The 17,509-nt window shown below is 35.9% G+C and overlaps 1 protein-coding gene across 2 annotated transcripts in view; it reads right to left on the bottom strand.

Annotated features, from left to right (window-relative positions):
- The window catches only part of LOC134541911 (nuclear pore complex protein Nup98-Nup96), a 182,432-nt gene that overhangs the window by 125,182 nt on the left and 39,741 nt on the right, over window positions 1–17,509 (bottom strand). For both annotated transcript variants that reach the window (XM_063385654.1, XM_063385655.1), the window contains exon 5: window positions 14,725–15,063. In XM_063385654.1, coding sequence (XP_063241724.1) covers window positions 14,725–15,063 — 339 coding nt within the window. The remainder of the gene's footprint in view (window positions 1–14,724; window positions 15,064–17,509) is intronic.

Raw genomic sequence — 17,509 nt, 5'->3', positions numbered from 1 at the left:
TAGACCCCATATTAATATAAAATTCCATCCCTAAGGGAGTGAAAAAATTATAATTTCATTTTATAACAGAGAAAATCATAGGTCATAGACATAAAAATAGTGAGTGAGTGTCATTTCTCTATGTCTGACACACAATCATACACATAGTAAGGTCTGGCAAATTAATATTTTTTTCCTTGGTGAGACCAGTCTGCTTAGTGGAGCTTGCAGCGGCTAGCAAAATAAAGGCACTAATAACAGTTTTGTTCTTAACTTCGTCAATAGATAGAGTTGCCTTGAATTTTAAATGCACCATCGTTTGATGTGTTTGTCATGTCTTTAATTTTTGTTTGTTTGTGCCGTATGCGTTCCTATACCATTCATCCGATTGCGATGAAATTTTGGTGATTTGTTATGCGCATGCCCATGAAGGTTACTGAGACGGTATAACAATTTTTCAATAGTTCAAGCACGAATCGTGTCAAAAAATGTGTTTAATTCTGTTTTTGTTGTATAAGTGCGCACACATGACACAATTTATTTAAATATAAAAGAGAGACAGAGATAGAGTGATATATATATATATATATATATATATATATATATATATATATATATATATATATATATATATATATATATATATATATATAGTGAAATATAGACGGAGAGATAAGTTGAGATAGAGCGAGGTATAGAGAATGAAATGGGTTAAATAAAGAGATATACCTATAGATGTATAGAGCTATATAGAGACTTATATATAGAAGAAATAGAGATAGTGGGAAGTACAGTAGAACCCGTTTATAGTGAACCCGCATATAATGAATTCCCGTTTATTGTGAATTTCCGTCTCAGTCCCGGCAAAAAGATGTGAGGTTACGTATTAATTTATTGGATATAGCGCACAACTTTTGTCAATGTTGATACATTTTCCCGTGTACCACGAACAAATTTTGCCGACATAATGCACATCTATCTCAAATATTTTCATATAATTAAAAGTTTTTTCACAAAACGTCTATTCTGGATTACATTGAAGTTTTTCTCCGCAATACGCTACTCGATTGTCCACTGTTCATATTATTATAAACAAGTCATATTCTAGTGGTCTCGGTAGGCTACGTGTAGCCAAAAATGGTGATCAGTTAGGTAAAAATAAAAAATAGTTTTCCATGCATAGTTAAAGAATGGGCGAACACGTGTACATTTAATATGTTATCAAAATTATAAATAAATTACCGCCACACAAATACGTATGTACATTATAGCAGCAAATTCAATATTTTTACGTCTCATTTTTATCGTTCACGTTTCGGGAGTAAGGTTCGTAAGACTACCACTAGATAGAACTCTGTGGACTAAATTGTTCCATAGAAAGTAAGATAATTTCGTTCCAGCTTAAGCAACTGCGATACTAAATGATATGTAGTGATCTTTGATGCGCCATACTCGTTATTTGTCGTTTATTTACTTTTGACGGTAAAAAGAATTTTGTGTTATTAAGCTACAAATGTGCTTCAATAAGAAATACGTACATAAATAAGGGTGAAAAATGTGGTAAAAAACATAAGGCATTATCTGTGCGAGATAAACTGGACATTATTGAAAAGGTAGACTCCAACCCCACTGTCCCGCACGTGTTAATACCAAAGGAACTGGGAATTGCAACATTCAAATTAAGTACAATATTAAACAAGCTGAACAATCTTCTTTCTCAAGCTGCGAATATGTTACAAAGTATTAAACACCTGAAAAAAGGAAAATACGCCGATGTCGAAAAACCATTAATAGAAAGTTTGTACATGTGTAGTGCATTAAAAATATTATCTGCATTTGCTCATAAAACTGTTGCTTTGAGTATTTTAATTCGTTCTTTTCTTGGCTTAGGCCTATGTGTAGTTAAGATTTTGCTTTTGAGTAGGTATTGCCAATATCAAAGTTTTCCCAGATATAAAGTTTCCCCTCTATAGTGAACATATAAACTACTCCCTTCAGATTCATTATAACAGGGTTCTACTGTATATATGTAGATATAAAGAGATAAATAGATATAGAGATACATACGTAGATGTATATAGATGTAGATAGAGAAAAATATATATAGAAAGATGGATAGATGATTTGTATATGTGGAACTACTTCAAACATATTACAAAACAAAACTGATTGAGGCATTGCAATGCAGGCCGAGCATTAGCTAGATAATGGAATCTTTTCAATATTAGTAATCTCTTATTCTTCAGCTCTTTCTATATTGCTTTATAAAGTCTAAATTACATACAGACCAGGTAAATAACTATAAACTGGCAGAACGTCTGTCGGGATCTGAAAGTGATATAAATTAATTTTCACACTTGACATTCAAATTAATAAGACAATTACTAACTACACCCTGTGTTCAGCCCGAGCAACACCGGGTATTGCAGCTACAGTGAAACCCTGATTATCCGTTTTCCAATGGACCATGAGTAAAAAACGGATAATCCAGGAAATCCTACAATGTGGGAACACACTCTAAAGTTACCAAATGCACAATGTATGTACTATTGCAAAAACTTTCAGTGAATCAGTTAGGTATTTCCATAAACTGACACCAGCAGCACACTGTATACACACTATCAATATTGGAAAATTATACTTCCTTAATTTTTTTAAATGAACAAAACAAAATAAACTTCAAATTTGTATGTTTTAAGCAAGTAATTACGTATGTATTATTCAAAATTTAAAAGGTACATACTCACTACATGTTATAAGATGCACACTTCTTTCTTATTTATAATGCAGAGAAATTATAAGATGAGTTTTTATGCAGCAAAATATTTTTGGTGTTATTAATACAATGTACAATAAGAAATACACTTATTTAAATCAAATAAAAGGGGGAAATAATGTACAAATGAACTGTAATTAACACAAGTCTCACATCCTCCTTGACACTTATTTTTTACTGAAGAAGTCTTGTATTTTTGTTTGCTTGGTATCAGAACTTCTTTTAAGACTGAACAGCAAGGTTTGCATCATTGAAATTCTGTCTTCTTCCAAATCTCCGAGCTTCTGTGCATAGCAAAATGCCTTCACTTTGTCGAAAGCAGCTAGTGCTTCCGAGAATGAGGGTACCTCTTCTCCATCATCTTCATTTGCTTCTTCTTCACTTTATTCCTTTTGTCCTTGAGCATCGCTACACAACATCTCAATGCTCACCTCACCACACGTAGCAAAATCATCGTCCAGACTGCAGTAGGTTTCGAAGCCAACATCTTCACCCAGCTTTTCCCAATCTTTTTCGAACTCCTTGTCACTCTCCGTCACAATTTCATCAACTGGTGAAATTACCTTTCCAACGCCACATTTCTGGAAGCAGTGGGAAATTGTTGTCGCTGTTATGTTTTTCCACGAAACTGACAAATAGTGGATGGCCTGGAACACATTGATTTTCAATGGTTTACTGGACTTCTCCTCTCTGGCATCTAGCAGACCCACTGCCTTCCGCACAAGCATTTTTCTGTATTGTTGCTTGAAGCACTTGATTACTCTTGCATCCAATGGCTGCAACACACTAGTGCAGTTTGCAGGGTAGAAGACTACTCGCACATTTCGTAAAAAAGACATGTCCTTCGGGTGAGCTGCGCAGTTGTCTACAAACAGAATGATTTTGCGACAGTAAGTGCCCATGCTGGAGTCTAGTTCACACAAAAATGATCTAAAAATATCAGCAGTTACCCATGCCTTTTTATTGGCGTGGCAGTGTTTTAACATTTTTAAAACACCTTGGCTTTGCTGATTTTCCCACTACAATGGGTTTCCTTTTGTCACTTCCATCACTATTTGCACATAACAACACAGTTATTCTTTCTTTCGATTGCTTTCCCCCATGGCAAGATTCACCTTTTAATGAAAGGGTTTTGTTGGGGAGACAGTTGAAGAACAGCCCTGTCTCATCAGCATTGTATGGAGAATGTTTTGGAGAATATCCATCTAATAACTGTGGAAGTTGTTCCAGCCACTGCTCAGTAGTATCTTTATTTACTACAGCACTTTCTCCAGACAATTGTTTGTAGGCAAGCCCATGTCGTTCCTTGAATCTACAAATCCACCCATTGGAAGCTGTGAAGTTTTCAACTCCAAGTCGTAAAGCTATTTGAAGAGCTTTTTCTTTGATCAGTGTGCCATCCACTGGGATGTTTGATGCCCGAACTTGCTGGAACCAAGAAAACAAAACTTTCTCAAGCTCACTGTATTTCGACTGTCTTGCCATTTTCCGTTTTTTTTTGAAGACTGGCCGAACTGACTTGCTTGTTTCCGAATCTCATTTCTTCTAGCGAAGATAGAATTAAGAGTCAATGGAGGAATACCATAGCGCTTTGCCAAATCAACACGTTTTTCGTCTGGATTTTTTTCAACGGCATTTATAATTTCTAAACGCTCTTTAATGGTTTTAACCTCTTTTGTAGGCCGATACATATCAATGAACCTTTACAAATTTCACACGTGCATTAGAGTTAAATGCGTAAAGCTAATTTACCGTAAACAAAGAAAATCTCGCGCATATACGGCCGGCCACGGAAACGCTAGGATAAACAATTTCGTCTATGTTTCTCGCAGTATTTCACTGTCGCTAAATAGAAACGTGTTTACGTTGGGCTAGTATGTACAGTATATCGACCACGGTTATATTGTTGTATCGATTATCGCACAAAGCAAGAACTATCGTGCGAGCGTTAGCTTTCGTCTGTTGTTTTATCGAAGTTGGTGAACCTGTTAGCAACAGCATCATGCTCACTTTATTCGTTTTCTTTTAGTAATGGCCGCCATATGTAAATATTGGTATTGCGTGTCGTGTAGAAACGCGTAAACTGGAATATTTCTCGGGAATTTGAATGTGAAATCGGTACAAAGCCTGTAAAGTTCAACCCGTTAAACCGGGTTAAAAAATATTCGTGAACGATGGAAACGGGATTTTTTTAACATTGTTCTTGCGGGATTTTTTTGGGACCACGGACATTGAACAATAAAACCGGGAAATTCTACAATGCGGGAACGAATAAACAAGGTTTCACTGTAGTTGTCATAATAGCTAGAGTGACGGGCTGATCAAGCTTATCTCTGAAAAACTCAGCTGCGACCCAGGTAATTCCCACCCCTCCTACTTCCCCTCTACCAGCGCCTTTCCAATTTATAAAGCCTTACTGTCTCTCCTGGTACGTTCTGCGCATTCCAAGAGCACTATGGTGTAACCAGGATATCATTGTTCTTGCAGCTTTTAATGTTTAGTTGGGGATTCTAAAGACGTGACACTTCACAGGGCAACAAGATCTCTGGTGCGTGACAGAGGCTGGTGGCAACACCAGCAAGCAAGTGCGAGACTGGTGAGAGCAGTAAAGTGAAGAGGGTGAGTGACCCGAGTGTGCGATAGCAGGTGACATTTGACAGCCTTCATGAGCACGATTGACGATTGGAGCACCAGGAACCAGAGCTTCTGGTGCGGTGTTGTGTGCACGGTGAACAAGTGTGTATGCGTGGTAAGAAACGTACAGTAGAAAGAGCCACTGTCGAGCCAAGCTCCAGTAGGGAAGGTAAAAGTATGATTAATTTGTGGACAGACAATTAAATTGTTATAATTTAATCAACAGTGTACATGTTAGTAAATAAATAAAACTGTAATTAATTGGGCTATTCATTCCAAGCCTGTTTCTCCCACCTGTAACAGTAATAACCTGAATAGAGCCGACCTTGATATCAAGCAGACCTCTACATCGACAGATAATAAATTAATTTTTCTTCTACATTAGAATCACTTTCACAGACTTACTTTTATACATTGTAATACTACGGTATTATGAGACTAACTGAAACTGTTTGTTATTGTTTTACATTCGAGGTTAATGCCGCTTCCCGGACTTTCGGCAGTGTTTTGTTTTGTTTCTCGCATGGCGGCGCGCGCAGCTCTTGCTGCGTCGTCATGACAACGGCTGATGTAAATAAATCGCGTGGCTTTGGAACAGCTTCGACGAGCCTATGCTTGTGTTAAAGTGACGTTTTATTGGCCCACCTAAAAAGGACGCGTACGTGTCACGGCCGTGCTTGGCCTATTTCAATTAACAATACATTGAATCAAGAGAGAAGAAAAAAAGGAGTGAAAATGACGCCTTTTAGTGTGTGGTGAAGTTAATTCTCTCGGGGAATATATAAACGTGGCGAGGTTATTTTCGGCGTTAGCACTGTGAAAATTAAGTCTACATCAAGGGAATTTGTCAGAGACGCCCTGACATTGGATGCAGATGTCAGGCATTTAATTTCCGTGAGTTGCGACAGATTTTCTGGACGATCATAATCGTCCAGCTATAAGGTATGGCCGGCATTGTCCTTGTGTAGGGACGCACACGCAATCTTACCGTTAACCGCCATAAACATTATTAGGACAAATTTTAATCTATTACTAAATTACGTGAACATTGACTTTTTGGCAAAGATCGGTAACTTAATTATGAATTGCAAATTAACCACACACAGGACCAGAAGTCCTGCAGCTAGGAATCTCGTGCTCGAGCAAAACGGTGCAACCCCAAAACTTTTACGTTTTGAAAACTTCAAGGAATTCAATACATTTTAATTATTTTTGTTTAAGAGTCAGATTGTCTACGAGAAAACCATAGACTGGACTAATTTAGCTATTTAATATTTGTTTTTATGATACCATGACTCGAGGTTTTTCATGCTAAAATGTTTAATATAATAAAATAATTATTAAGAATATTACTTTTACTTTCAATGTTGTATTCCTCTGGCGCCCTAAAATTAAACCCTGCATTAAAGTTCAAACGTATGTTAAAGAAAATATTAATTTATTCAAGTACACGTTTGTGTACAACATCCTTCACCACCGCACATTATTCTCTCATAACCTATGTTGGCGTGCTGATTTACAGTTTGTCAGTCTGGCATAGTGCACAACAGTGAAGTAGTAATTACTATAAAAATGGTTTCTTTCATGTTTTGTAAGGTGAGATGCAGATGTGCTGCATCTTTTGCATAACATTTTGCGAAAAACTCAAACGTAAAATTCCGTTTTGAACATGTGTCCACCATACAACTGAGGTTACATTACATTTAAGAAAAAAATATATATTTTGAAGCTTAAACAAGCACACCAAAATAAGAAATAAATATTCATAGGATGAATTTCTTTAACTAACATATTCAAAAACTTGTGTTCAATTCATTTATTCAGACTGGTAAGCAGGTAGAACAGGGTGGCCACTCAATTCAGCTGAAAAAATTCCCCGACTTTTCCAGGTTTTTTTGACCAGTCAAAATCATCGGCAAAATTAATTTTAAAATAAGGCCCGTTGTAAACAACACATACATGCAGACAAATCATGCTAAATATTTATTTCTAACAAAGAAAATTAAAAAGAGAAACAAATGCACAGTGTAGGCCTAGTTAAAATTCCAATATTAATTAAAATTTTAAGTAAAAATTGAGATATATTCAGGCCTAGGTACATACCTATTCAAGCTGCTGGTACTTGCATTTTTTGTAGCATATTGTTAAAAAAGAAAAAGAAAATTTTGATCTTGGTTGAATAGCCACGTTGTCGTTGCCCATTGTGTTACATATTTTTGTATATATGTCTATGACTGTAGTGTATTCTTGCTGTGCAATCGTTTGTTACTTTAATATAAAACATATTAAAGTATATTTTCTCAGTTTTATTCACTAAGAAACCCTAACTTTAATAGGTTATGGGCCCAGGAAACTCTGAAAACTGAAGAATTAAGAAAACAGCAAAGAAGAAGTCATAATTTGCATTTTCCAATAAATCACACCATATAACCTCCAAATGGAACGAACTTTGAGTGTGGATAAATTTGACGGAAGAAACTTCAGGCAATGGAAATTCCAGATAAAATGTGCCCTGAAAGCAAAAGGAATCAATATTTCGATACAAAGAACAGAAGCAAATGCGGATGCATGGCTAAAAAAGGATGGCATGGCTATGTACATTATCACGTCGTCGATGGATTTAAATCAAATAACCCTAATAGAAAACTGTGAAACCGCCTTGGAAATTATGTCGAAATTAGAATCCATATATGAACAAAAAAGTGAATTGAACAAAATGTTAATTCATGAACGGTTTTACCAGTATAAAATGTCACCAAGTGACAGTGTTGCACAACATATTGCAAAGGTTGAAAATCTCGCAAAGCAGCTCAAGGAAAGTGGTGAAAGCATCAGCGACAATGCTATAATCACGAAAATATTGGGAACTCTGCCTCCTAAATATAGATCACTTAGGCAAGCATGGATGTCGCTGGATTCTAAAAAACAAAACTTGAATAACTTAACGGCAAGAATACTTGATGAGGAAGCTAATATTACTTGTGAAGAAGAACAAGAAATGGCTTTTTTGGTTGCTAATACTAAACTGAAGAAAGAATCAACCAAAAATGAACCTAGTACAAGTAGAATTAGCAAAGAGAAACCTGATAAGCATCGTTTTGAATGTTACAACTGCGGAAGAAGGGGGCACTTTGCCAGAGAATGTCGTGCACCAAAGAAAATACATAAGAAACCAGTTCAAGGTAAGAATACCATGCTAGCTTTTAATGTAGTTGATGAGTCAAATATAGGCAGTGGTTCAGAAGAAGATGCCTGGATCTTGGATAGTGGTGCTTCGGCCCATATGACATATAGAAAAGAATTTTTTGAAGAATATACAGCTTGTACTCAGAAATCATTGACATTGGGGAACAAAGAGTCCATAGAAGTATGTGGAATTGGAAAAATTTTAATAAAAAGATGTGTCAATGGACAGTGGGAGCTAAGCATGTTACATGAAGTACTACATGTGCCTAACTTAAGAAGAAATTTAGTTTCTGAAGGCATGATAACAAGAAAAGGTTATGCCATAGTAAAGAAGGACAGTAATGCTCTAATTTACAATGGTGATGAAGTTGTGATGTGTGCAAAAATGAAGTTGAACAATTTATATGAACTGGACATTGAAACAGTTGTTCCTGACACATGCAACTTAGTGCAGAAAAATAAAAGTGATATTAAAAAATGGCACGAAAGATTAGGACATTTAAACTTTAAAGAAATAAAACAAATGAGCGTGAACAATATAGTTGAAGGTTTAAATATTGAAAAAAGTAATGAAACTGACTTAGTGTGTGAAGCATGTGCTTATGGGAAACAATCTCGGTTTCCATTCCAGAAATCAAGTCGGGCAGAACTACAACCTGGTGACCTAGTATATAGTGACGTATGTGGTCCAATGAGTCATACATCGGTTCAAGGTATGAGGTATTTTTTATTATTCAAGGATGCGGCAACCAGCTACAGACATGTGTACTTCATGAGAAATAAGAGCGATACTCTTGAATATTTCAAGAAATATAATGCAATTGTGAAAAACAAATACCTGCACAGTGTAAAAGCCTTGCATACAGATAATGGAAGTGAATATATTAATACTGCATTTAAAGACTACTTAGATAAAGAAGGAATTGTTCATGAATGTACTGCTCCATATACCCCAGAACAAAATGGGCGTGCAGAAAGAGATATCAGAACAATAGTAGAAAGCGCTCGATCCATGCTGTATGCACGTGATGTATCTTTGGATTTATGGGCAGAAGCCATAAATTGTGCAGTTTATTTGCTTAATAGAACCTCATCTAGCCAAACATCAGACAAAACGCCATCAGAGTTGTGGAATGGAGTCAAACCAGTTTTGGGGCATGTAAGAGTATTTGGTAGTGAAGGATATGTACATATTCCTGATAAGTTGCGGACCAAATTAGAAAAAAAAAGTGAAAAGATGATATTGGTTGGATATGATAATACCAATTACAGAATGTTCAACATGAAAACAAAACGAATTAAAGTATCAAGAAATGTTGTTTTTGATGAGAATAAATATCCTGAACAAAGACAGAATATAGCAAAAATATTCATAGAAGAAAGTGATGAAAATGTCAAACAGGATAACTCTGAAGTCATACTCAAAAACGACCCTGCTTTGAGTGATAATTCTTTAAATGAAATCTCACTGAATGAGAATGAGAAAAGTATGCTCAGTTGTAAGAATGATGATCCTAATTATGAACCATCACATACCCTCAATGATTCTACATATGAACCAATGAATCTGAGACCAAGGAGAAATTTGAATTTAGAAGCCAATTTAGTGGAATTTGTTTTACCATCATCATTTGATGAGGCAATGAAGAGTTCGCAGAAGAATGAATGGTTGGAAGCCGTTAAAGAAGAACTAAGTGCTCATGATGAAAATCAGACTTGGACCCCAGTGAAGCGAGCTGGACACAGAACACTCACAGCCAAGTGGGTATTTTCCATTAAGATGGGAGATGATGGAAAAGTAAACCGTTACAAGGCTCGATTATGTGCACGAGGGTTCAATCAAGTCCCTGGTATTGATTACCAGCAAATGTTTTCCCCTACCACAAGGTATGGAGAAAGCAATGATCTTATCGGGTACTCCGATGCTGATTTTGCAGGCGATGTTGATACTTGAAAGTCCACTACTGGATATATATTCTTAATGAATGGTGGGCCAGTAACATGGTTAAGCCAAAAGCAAAAGACCATTGCTCTCTCTACCACCGAAGCAGAATTTGATGCAGCCTGCGAGTCTGCAAAGGAAATACTATGGTTACAGCAAATGTTGTTGGACTTGGATGAAAAATATGATTGTATTAAGCAATATGTTGACAATCAGGGTGCCATTAAGTTAATTAATAACCCAGTTTTTCACAAACGAACCAAACATATAGATGTCAAATACAATTTTATCCGAGAGAAAGTGGAGAATGGTGTAATAAATATATCCTATGTCCCAAGTAAGAATCAGCTTGCTGATATATTAACAAAGCCATTGCCCACTCAACCTTTTGTCTTTCTAAGAGAACAAATAATGGATAAGCTGTAATAGTGTAATGTTTAAATGTAAAATATTTTTTTTTGCTCTCATGATGTAAAATTTTAGTGGGAGTGTTAAAAAAGAAAAAGAAAATTTTGATCTTGGTTGAATAGCCACGTTGTCGTTGCCCATTGTGTTACATATTTTTGTATATATGTCTATGACTGTTGTGTATTCTTGCTGTGCAATCGTTTGTTACTTTAATATAAAACATATTAAAGTATATTTTCTCAGTTTTATTCACTAAGAAACCCTAACTTTAATACATATCACACAACACAAACAAATTCAACTTGACACACTATTATTTAACACCCTCAAAAATTGAAAGTTCAAAAAATTATGTACATAAAAAAACACACTAAATTAACCTTTCAATTTTTTTTTATAAAGTCTATTTTTGCATTGATGGCATCAACTTCCTTCTTCATATCTTCTACCAGTTTCAATTTTTTTGTTTCCAACAATTCTAGTTCTTTTACTTGTCGCTTTTTGGTTTGGTGTTCATCATGTTCAATTTTGTCCAGCTCTTGCTGTGTCTGCAGAGCCTCAAGGTATTTTGCATGGGAATTCCTAACAAACTGCATCATTGATTTTGTTATTTTTACATGCTCAACCCCACCTGCTAAGGTAACTGCATTGTGCACTTGTCTTAACGCCACAAGGCTGTGTTCTTTTTGATTTTCAATCAAACAGTCACCATTAACCGAAAATCCTCTCTCTAAAATAGCATTTCCATGAGAAATTATCAGTATAAATTCAACAAAATTAACTACTTGGCTTGAAACATTGTGTGAACTAAACAACTTCATCCAATGATGATTGAGGCGAGAATGTTTTTCAAATGCAGTCATGCATCCAATCACTTCTTCTGACTCTAGAAGAAGATGTAATTCACGCTGAATGCTGTCAGCTTGCACACCAGATAACCAATTGTGTTTCACCAATATTTCCAAGCATGATGCCAAATTTTTCTTGAACAGAACAGATTTAGTAGCAACAGCAGGATCAAGAAATGTCAGTGCCTCAGTTAGTCTGAATTTCAGAGGAGACTTGTCCAACAATTTTGTGGTACATTGAGTTAGAGCTTGGCGACAACATTGCTTGAATTCCAAAATCTGAAGTTCTTTCACTCCTTTTGCTTTTTGTAATGCATCTCTTACAGCAAAACCAACATCAACAATTTTTTGCATGTAGCAAGATATCTGTGCTCAAAATAAGTTTGCCTGGTGAAAGAAAATTCTTCTTAATGACATCTTCCTTAACAAAACGTACCATCAATGTGTGTACCAAAGAGAAGAGAGCAGAATGAAGAAATGGAGCCACTGGAGATTCTGTCTGAAACTGTCTCAAGAAAGGTTCTAACAAACCTGCAAGAGAATAAAAGAATGAAAGTTTTGCTCCAAACAGGTTGTCTTTGACACATCTTGAAACAACAGAAAAACATTAATTCTGTCTAGTATATGCTTTCTTATCGCGCACTGCACACTCCACAAATTTTGACAAACAAGGTAGAATTTCAATAGCTCGAAGTGCAACTTTGCTGTTCTCTACCCAATGAATAGAACAAAATTTCATAGGAAATATTCTTGTATCTGTGTATTGTATATAATCTGCTCTTCGTGCAGGTACAGTTTTGAATAAGTTGTAGACTGCTCTCAAAAATTCAACTATCTCCCACTTAGTTTCATGTATAGCTGCTTTAAAAACACAAAGGACAGTGTGTAAACCACAAGATCCTACATCTAGTAATGTCGGCTTACTAGGGTCGTCACATTTTAAGTCAAACAACAAATCTTTCAAAAATCTATGATTGACATTTGGGCCATCCATTGACACTTGTATAAGTTTACTTAAATTTATATCAGACAGAGAGCTTTTAAAGTGGATAAGCAAATCAGCAGCCGTTGAATGACCAAGAAATGCAGACGTAAAGTACTGTGATGAAACTTCATTTTTTTCAGAGTCCTAAAATCTTACGAAAAGGTCCATCTGCTGCTTTTGAGCCACCTTGTTTAGACTTCATCAAACCCTACAACCACATAGTTGCAATCTGAAATCAATTTCACCAGCTGTGTTTTGAAATAAGGCCCTAACCCATGTAACTTTAGTCCTCTTAAGTTGAATTTTCTTGGCTATTTCACTGTCAGGAAAAAGTATTGGAAAAAGGTCAGCACTTCTAGCACCACTCCTAAATGAATTATGTTCTGTCACAGAATGCAAACACCAATATATTTTAGACTTGGTTATGCTATCATTTAATAGAAAAGCATGCAAAGTTTTCTTAGGCATATCAGTCACTGGACTTGGACTAACAGGTTCAGTGGCATCTGTTGGGTCCTTACTAACCGAAGCTTCAGATGTGCTTTGTCCATGTTTTAATAGAACGTCTATTTCCACACACTTCTTACGGTTTGCAGCTGCTTCTTTGTGTTTTTTTCCATTCATATGGCTTATCACAGCTTGTTTTCCCATATTGCTTAGGCTGAACTTAGTCATGCAATAACAACACCGGGCTGAAAATTTATTCAACTTGTCTTCAAGTAACCATTGTGAAAAATCTTCACACGCAAGCCATTTATAATTAAAGCTAGTTTTTTTTTTGTTTGGAGCACGACATTATGAAAACTTGTCACTTTGTCTTTACAAATAAATATTTACGTACCACAACTAAAATGTTTGTCAGCCTTAATTGACATATTTACGTACCAAAACTAAAAACACTTGCCAGCCTTCATCAACGTATCCCGCCATTTTTACACAAAAACAAATAATGAAACGCAGTTCTTAAGGATTAATGTATACACATACACGAACTTGTTTTATTCACAATGTTAAAAAAAACACGCCACAAGAAAGTTTTACAACAAAAACTATCCATCTAACTGTAACAAGCCATGCGCAGATGGTTATATGCAAGGCCTAATAATCATGCAAACAACAGAACAGAATAACGGATTTACAAACCATAAATAATAATGAGACAGGTGCACCAACTTAATGTATGAAAGCCGCAAAATGTTACGAGACAACACGAGGTCTCGAAAACAGAAATTCAACATAAATCCTACCTTTCATTTTCTATTTTACTAGTAATATTTTTAAAAAATCCTGTTTCAACGAAAAGTTTCCAGATTTTTGATGAAATTCCCTGACTTTCCCTGATTTTTCCCTGTAGCTACAAAATTCCCTGAAATTTCCAGGTTTCCAGGTCGAGTGGCCACCCTGTAGAAATAAATGAAGCACATCATGATTCATTTGCCATATTTTTTTTCTACATAGGTTGGTTATCTTGCAACCAGATATTGTTTACATTTTTTCCCGTTTGTTGATGGAGAAAAAATATACACATACGGAATTTGATTGTTCTGCATATATTAAATAAATATGATCAAGATACATAAAAACTCAATGTAAGAAATTATTTTAACATTGTATTATAGACGGTCAAGTATATTCACCCTATTGTTTTTTTTTTTAAGTTAAAGTCTAATTGGATTTTTCTTTTTGCACGATCGCAGGCCGACCTATGTTTTTTGTGAATGGTTTTTATGACTATAAACCTCTGCCTCTGCACTGTGAACGTTAATACTTGAATAGGTGAATTATATCAAAAAATTAATTTAAAATTGATTTTGTAAAAACGGTGCATTTATCTGAGGAAAGATAATAAATGGAAAAACTGCATGATTCAAATGACAGTCAATATTATCAATATCTCACACTATCAAGGAGGATATTTTTAAAAAAATAGACTCAAATGTTGATCACTAAAAAGCAGTTAACTTACCCATTCCTGTGGTGCTCCCAAAGAGGGACTTCTCGCCGAACATCCCACTGGTGCCAGCGGTGCTGGTGCTCGCGCCACCAAACAGCGGCTGTGCAGCGCCACCGAAGAGACCACCCGCCTGGGTCGCCTGCTGCGGTCCTTTGCGGTTGGCTGCGTAGTCCTCCATTCGCAGCTCCTCCAGGGATTTAGACTCGTACTCCTTCATGCAAGTGATGCAGTGGTGCCGTGTATTTATGGTCTGAGACACCCCGTTCTTGACCATCGTGTCAGTGCCGGTCACAGGGTTGAACTTCAGGGGGGTACCAACTGCAGCTGTGGCATTGGTGCTCACCCCAAACCCTGACACACACACACAGCAACACAAATATTTAATAATCTTTACCAAGCCAAACTACTAACAGCCATGTAACAACAGTCATGATTATCATTACAGAGTTAATAAGCATGTGACAAAATTAAACCAACAGTATTTTTTACTGAGGTTTTACATCTTATCAACAAGCTCATTAGAGGCTTACAACTATTGCAGAGTAAATAGCAACAGTTATGTCACTTCCATGCTGGCAAAAGTTCTTCATTTGATAGTCTCTATTGGGAGAGTTGGGTGGGTAGTATTCTCTGTATATATCGAACTTAGTCAAAAAAGACGGAAACACCACCATCAAATAATATTTACGAAAAGAAGGATTTTTATTATGTAGTAGTGCCCATATCCTGTATATTAATGCCAATAACTAATATATTAGTGTTAAATATTTAAATTCTTTCTTTTGTCAATATACATTTTATACCTACATACTCAAAAAAAATTAATTTTACAGCCATACAGGGCCGCATTTTTTTCCTTACAGAGACTAGGCAATTTCTCATTACTCTTCTCATTTTGGGAAGATTTTTTGTTTATAAGTTGCACCCAACACCTTTTCTGGGCCATTTTTGAAACAAATTCAATTATAATATTATTAAGTCAGGGCCGTTTTATGAGAATGCAAGGCCTGGGGCAACAATATTCGGAGGCCCCACTTTTTTTTTATTGTAGTGATAATTTTCAGATATGAAAAACTCATATTTGCATTGACATGTATGTATGTATGTATGTATGTATGTATGTATGTAATAACTAACATAATAAAGGCCAAGAAGTACCATAATGAAATGCAGCCTGTATACGCAGAAATACGAAACATATTTATGCAGGGAAAACAAATGTATAACAACAAATTTTCTAGTTGAAATGGAGTAATATTTCATAGCCAACACCCACCCCCAATATTTCTCTGCTTCATTTATGAAAGTCTTAAATCGTTCTCAAATATTTACACAATTTTATGAGTTGCAGATCCCGACCAATCAAAATTACATATTTATTAACTCACTTTGCAATAAACTTCATCCTTGCCTTTTTAGCAGCAAACAAGTTAATGAGTCCATCAAATGAAATGCTGTTCGCAAAATCATGTTCTGTAGAAATCACCGCTAACGAGTTTAATCTCTCTTGTGACATGTTAGATCGGAAACTGACATTTTGAAAATGATCTTTCACTTCCACAGTTTGTGATTGGTAGTGTCAAATACAAGCGCAGTGCTATTGCTACATTTGGAAATACATAATTATATCACTGTTATATAAGTGCTGCAAAACCTTTTGTGAAGTGAATGATGTAACACTGTCTTCAACTTGTTGCTCTCTGAGAAATGATGATAAGTGTAATAATTCATTTGTAATAACAGGCTGCAGATCCTTTCTGTATTTTCTGACCAACTCGGTAGCACTATATTCGAGTTCATCTTCACTTGCTGTAGTTAAGTTACAAAGAAACCCAAATGTTGAGGCAATATCTTTGTAGGAAGCAGCTCTCTTCTCCAGTTCCATGCGGAGCTTATCAGCAATGCATAGAAATGTGGAAATTCTGAAATTATCGCGGGATGTTACAACAGTTGAAAGTTCGTCTTTTCCATCCAAAAACTTTTTTATTTTTGGAAGATCTAGTATCTACAAAAGTTTGTAACACATGGTTGCTTAGTTGTGTTGCTTTAACTTCAATTTCAATTTCGCAAATCGGAAACAAAATCTTTCAAAGAATTCATCAGTTGAAGACCAGTTATGACATAGAGTCCAGGCTTCTGTAGATGCTTGGTTACTGCACCGAATCTTTCCATAATGTCGTACCAAAATATGGCCATAAAAGCAAATTAAAAATATTGCATTTTCTTCATGAGGGAGTTCGCTTCCATCCTTGTGACTTGACTTGCGTTTCATTTTTGTCGCTGAACATATCATTAAATGCACAGACAATCTCATCATAATGAATGACGAGAGTTTTCAATGCATCTTCTCTGCATGACCACCTTGTTTCCGACAAGCTCTCGGCAGTGATTTTTGGCTTTCCGATATTTCCTGTGCTTTCCGAAATAACTCCTTCAAGAACTGACCACCTGTGAGTGGAAGCAGCGAAAAATGAGTACAGCTTTTCTAAAAACAGAAACAGTTTTGTTGCATGAATACATTCACCAACACTGTTTTTTCCTACTAAGTTTACTGAATGTGCTGCACATGGAACATACAGCACAGAGCTGTTTATTGATTTAATGTGCGCTTGTAGGCCCTCGTATTTTCCTGACATGTTGGCTGCATTATCATAGCTCTGACCTCGGCAATCCTGGATATCAATGGTGTTGTCTTTTAGAGTACAGGTTACAACTTCACTTAAATTTCTTCCTGTGTGGCTGTAAATTGGAATGAAACTCAAAAACCTTTCCAAAATGTTACCGTTAAGGCAGTACA

This window comes from Bacillus rossius (genome assembly GCF_032445375.1).
Source record: "Bacillus rossius redtenbacheri isolate Brsri chromosome 4 unlocalized genomic scaffold, Brsri_v3 Brsri_v3_scf4_2, whole genome shotgun sequence".
NCBI lineage: Eukaryota > Metazoa > Arthropoda > Insecta > Phasmatodea > Bacillidae > Bacillus > Bacillus rossius.
This window is presented reverse-complemented; position numbering and strand designations above follow the sequence as displayed.